The sequence below is a fragment of the Cicer arietinum genome, chromosome 8 (genome assembly GCF_000331145.2).
Source record: "Cicer arietinum cultivar CDC Frontier isolate Library 1 chromosome 8, Cicar.CDCFrontier_v2.0, whole genome shotgun sequence".
Lineage (NCBI taxonomy): Eukaryota > Viridiplantae > Streptophyta > Magnoliopsida > Fabales > Fabaceae > Cicer > Cicer arietinum.
Genome location: NC_021167.2, coordinates 23,292,714 through 23,296,540, shown reverse-complemented (window position 1 = coordinate 23,296,540; position 3,827 = coordinate 23,292,714). Strand labels below are relative to the sequence as shown.

Sequence of the window (3,827 nt, the reverse complement as noted above, 5' to 3'; positions counted from 1 at the left end):
AAAGCATCTGGAATGCAGCCATTGTCTTTCATTTTTGAGAACAAATCCAACGCTTCGTCCAACAAGCCCTTGTTACAAAACCCTTGGATCATAACGGTATATGTATAGACATTTAGATTGTACCCTTTGACCAAAAGATCTTCAAAAATCTTTTTTGAATCCTCTATTCTTCCACTTTTACACAATCCATTGAGAAGAATAGTATACGTGCATATATTTGGTTGAATACCCAAGTCTTTAAATTTGTTTAATAATGCAATTGCCTTGTCAACATCATGGCTTTTGCATAAAGCATCCAATATAGAATTGTAAGTATGTATATTAGGTGGTTGGCCCCTATCATGCATCTCACCAACAAGCTCCAAAGCATATGTAATTCTCCCCAATTTGCACAAACCATCGATGAGGGAATTGTAAGTTACAACATTAGGAACAATTTTTCTGGACTGCATTTCTTTGAAGAGGTTCATGGCTTCATCCAGCATTTTAATCTTACAGAATCCATTAATCATCATACTGTAGCTCCTAACGTCAGGAGCGAGTCCCCTTTGGGCCATAATGTTGAGTATACTCTTAGCCCTGTTCACTTCATGAACGAGGCAATATCCATCTATTAAAGAGTTGTAAGTAAAAATATCCGGCTTTATGTCATTTTTTATCATCACAAGAAACACATTTTTAGCTTCTTTCAACTTCCCTTCCTTACAAAAAGCATCAACCAATATATTAAAAGTATACACATTTGGATTGATGTTTTCCAATGTCATTTTATATAACAAATCAATTGCTTCTTTTAATTGACCCATGATGCAAAAGCCACTAATTAAAGCAGTGTAAGTGACAACATTAGGAGAAATTCTCTTGACAACCATTTCAAAATATAAATCACATGCATCAGAAACAAGTTTATCTTTGCACAGACTATCAATAATCGTGTTGTACATTACCACATCTGGGTGAACCAATTTCCCATCAACTCGTCTCAGCAACTCTAAAGCTGCTCTTGTTTCTCCAACTTTACATAACCCGTTGATCAAAGTCCCGTAACTAACTTGATCCAACTGAAATCCTTGTGCTACCACCTTGTCATGAAAGTGCAATGCTTTATGAACCTCACCTTTAAGACAGAGACCCTTGATCAGTGTGGTAAAAGTTATTGTATCAGGATGATAACCCGTTTTGAGAATCTTTGAGAAAACAGAAAAAGCAAAAGTGATATGACCCAATTGGCAAAAACAATTCATTAAGAGACTGCAATTTACTAAGTCAGGGTTAATTCCCCTAATTTCCATTTGTTGAGAAAGGGAAATAGCAATTGAGTAATGCTTAGCTTTCACAATGGATCCTAAAACCTTGCCAAATTCAATGGGTGGTGGGGTAGGATTCTTATGGAGCAAAGAATTGAACAATGAAATGGAATTGTCAAGATGAGGATTATTGAATTGAGGGAATAGGATTGAAGCTGAGAAGCAAAAAGAGGGAATGAAATTAAAAGGAAGAAACTTTTTGGGAATGAAAAGAGAAACAAACCTTAACCTAGTTGAAAACAAAAACATTGTTTGGTGTGGTTGCAGTGGATGTGATAAACAAAACCTTCGAATTATCATGTTTGTATGTTATATATAACTGTCCAACAGAGCTTATATAGAACTTAAGATCGAACTCTCTCTTTTAAGAGCATATGCAATGAGCATCCAGTTTTTTGTGGGTTCAACATTGGAGTTGTGCCCACGGTAACGGTGCTTATAGCAGTTAATTTTTTTTTTATCTACTTTCATAATTTAATAATAATATAATTATAACCGCTATCTTTTATTAATTTATTAATAATAATAAATTTATCATTTTTTATTAATTTATAGCCTTTAACTTCTTTTTTATTTATTAAATAATAATAATTTTGTAACTATTAGCTATTTTTTAGTTAATTTTGTAACCATTAGCTATTTTTTAGTTAATTTTGTAACCATTAGCTATTTTTTAGTTAATATACTATCGTTAGCTTTTTTTTTTCCTTTAATTACAATTGTTACCTCTTTAGTAGAAACAATTTGTTACTCATACTTTTTCTTCACAATTTTTGTTACACAAGTTTATTAAAGTTTTTATTAACATACTTTTTTATTTATTTTTCTATTTTATTATTTCAAACAAAAAATATTTGTACCAAATGGATCCAAATCAAAATAATCTTCAACAATTTTGGTTGCATTTTATGCAAAATTATCATCATCTTGATGTTCAAATATTAATGTATAAATTAAAGTAATGGAATATAATATGATTTTTAAAAAGTTAAACCGTAAAAAATGAATGAGTTGATTTATGGTGATGTGGTATAGTAAAACTTGAATCATGTTGAGTTCACCATTGGAGTAGAAAATGAGTGAATTGCTTCAAGATGATGTGGCACAGTGGACCTCATCTAAAGAACCCATATTGAGTTCACGTTGGAGATGCTCTAAACAATCACTTTTTTAATATGTGAAATAAACGTTGGTATTAGTATTTTATACATTGGTTTTACAACTTTCGGAGAACATATATATTTTAAACTTAATTGCAGATTCAGTCCTTCTATTTATACTGATTCATAAAATTAGTTTTTCTATTTTAAAAGTCGATAATTTTGGTCATTCTCTCTGATTTTTTAATTAAAAAATGATAACTTGAAATATTTTAAATAATATGACATATGATACGATGACATATAGTGATTAACACCCATGAAATTGAAATAATTGAAATAGTAAAAATTTAAATTTCAAATTCAGAAATTTTTATATTTTTAATTAAATTAATGACATATGAATAATTAATGCGTCTAGAATGTTCTATATCATAAAATTGTATGTTACATCATTTAAAATATATTAAATCGTCATTTTTTTAGTTCAAAAATCTGATCGAGAGACCAAAATTATCGATTTTTAAAATAGGAAAACCAATTCCGTGAATCAGTGTAAATATAAGGACAAAAAATACAACTAAATCTATATTTTACTAAATAAAAGAGTGAAGGGTAAAAACAGAATATGTTAGTATTACTCCTGTTGCATTGATAAGTCATGACTTAAAATAAATAATTAAATTTAATTTGAAAATAGTTTAATAATTTAATATTTTTTTTATAAAAATTTTTAAAATTTATTTTTCTATAAAAAAATCAAAATTTATTTTCGAAAAAAAAAATTAAATTATTTTCTTTTTATAAATTCAAAAACATTTTTTCCTAAAGAATTTTCAACTTTTTTTTGAAAGATAATCGAAACTTTTCTCTTTAAATTTTTTTTTATATATAAGCCGCAATACTCCATTTTTTATCATAGATCTCAATTGCAATTGTTGCACCACGAGGTCTTGGGGACATAATATGACTTAAATAAGCGCAAAAAAATAACATTGCATCAAGTTTTGGACCAAAAATTTGTTTGAGAGATCAAAAATGGGGAAAAATAAAATGGGAGGACTATTTTCGTGATTCAGCTAAAATAGGAAACCAAAACTGCAATTAAGCCAAAAATTTATTCAAAATATTAAATTGATTTATATTTATAAACCGATTTTCAAAATTGATTCAAAACTAGACTGAACTTGATTTGAAAGTGGTTTTCAAGAACTACACTAAACAAGTTTAGTTCTTACACTATGAATACTCTTAATTGCAAATAGTGAAATAACAATGTCGTTTTAAAAGGAAGAGGGGTTTGAATTGTAAATGTACCTTTTAAATTCCTGTTAAAAACTTAAGAAAATAACCCAAGATTGATCTTGTTTATGAAAACAGAAAAACGAAGAACGTTCTTGGTTTTTATCAAAAACAGATA

General features: G+C 28.5%; 1 protein-coding gene across 1 annotated transcript; it reads right to left on the bottom strand.

Moving 5' to 3' along the window:
• Positions 1–2: 2 nt before the first annotated feature.
• On the bottom strand, positions 3–1,669 carry LOC140918613 (uncharacterized; the record flags this gene model as incomplete). The annotated part of the gene is made up of 1 exon (XM_073364623.1): positions 3–1,669. A coding segment is annotated over exon 1 (1,605 nt), but the record flags the coding sequence as incomplete, so codon positions are not given.
• Positions 1,670–3,827: the final 2,158 nt, after the last annotated feature.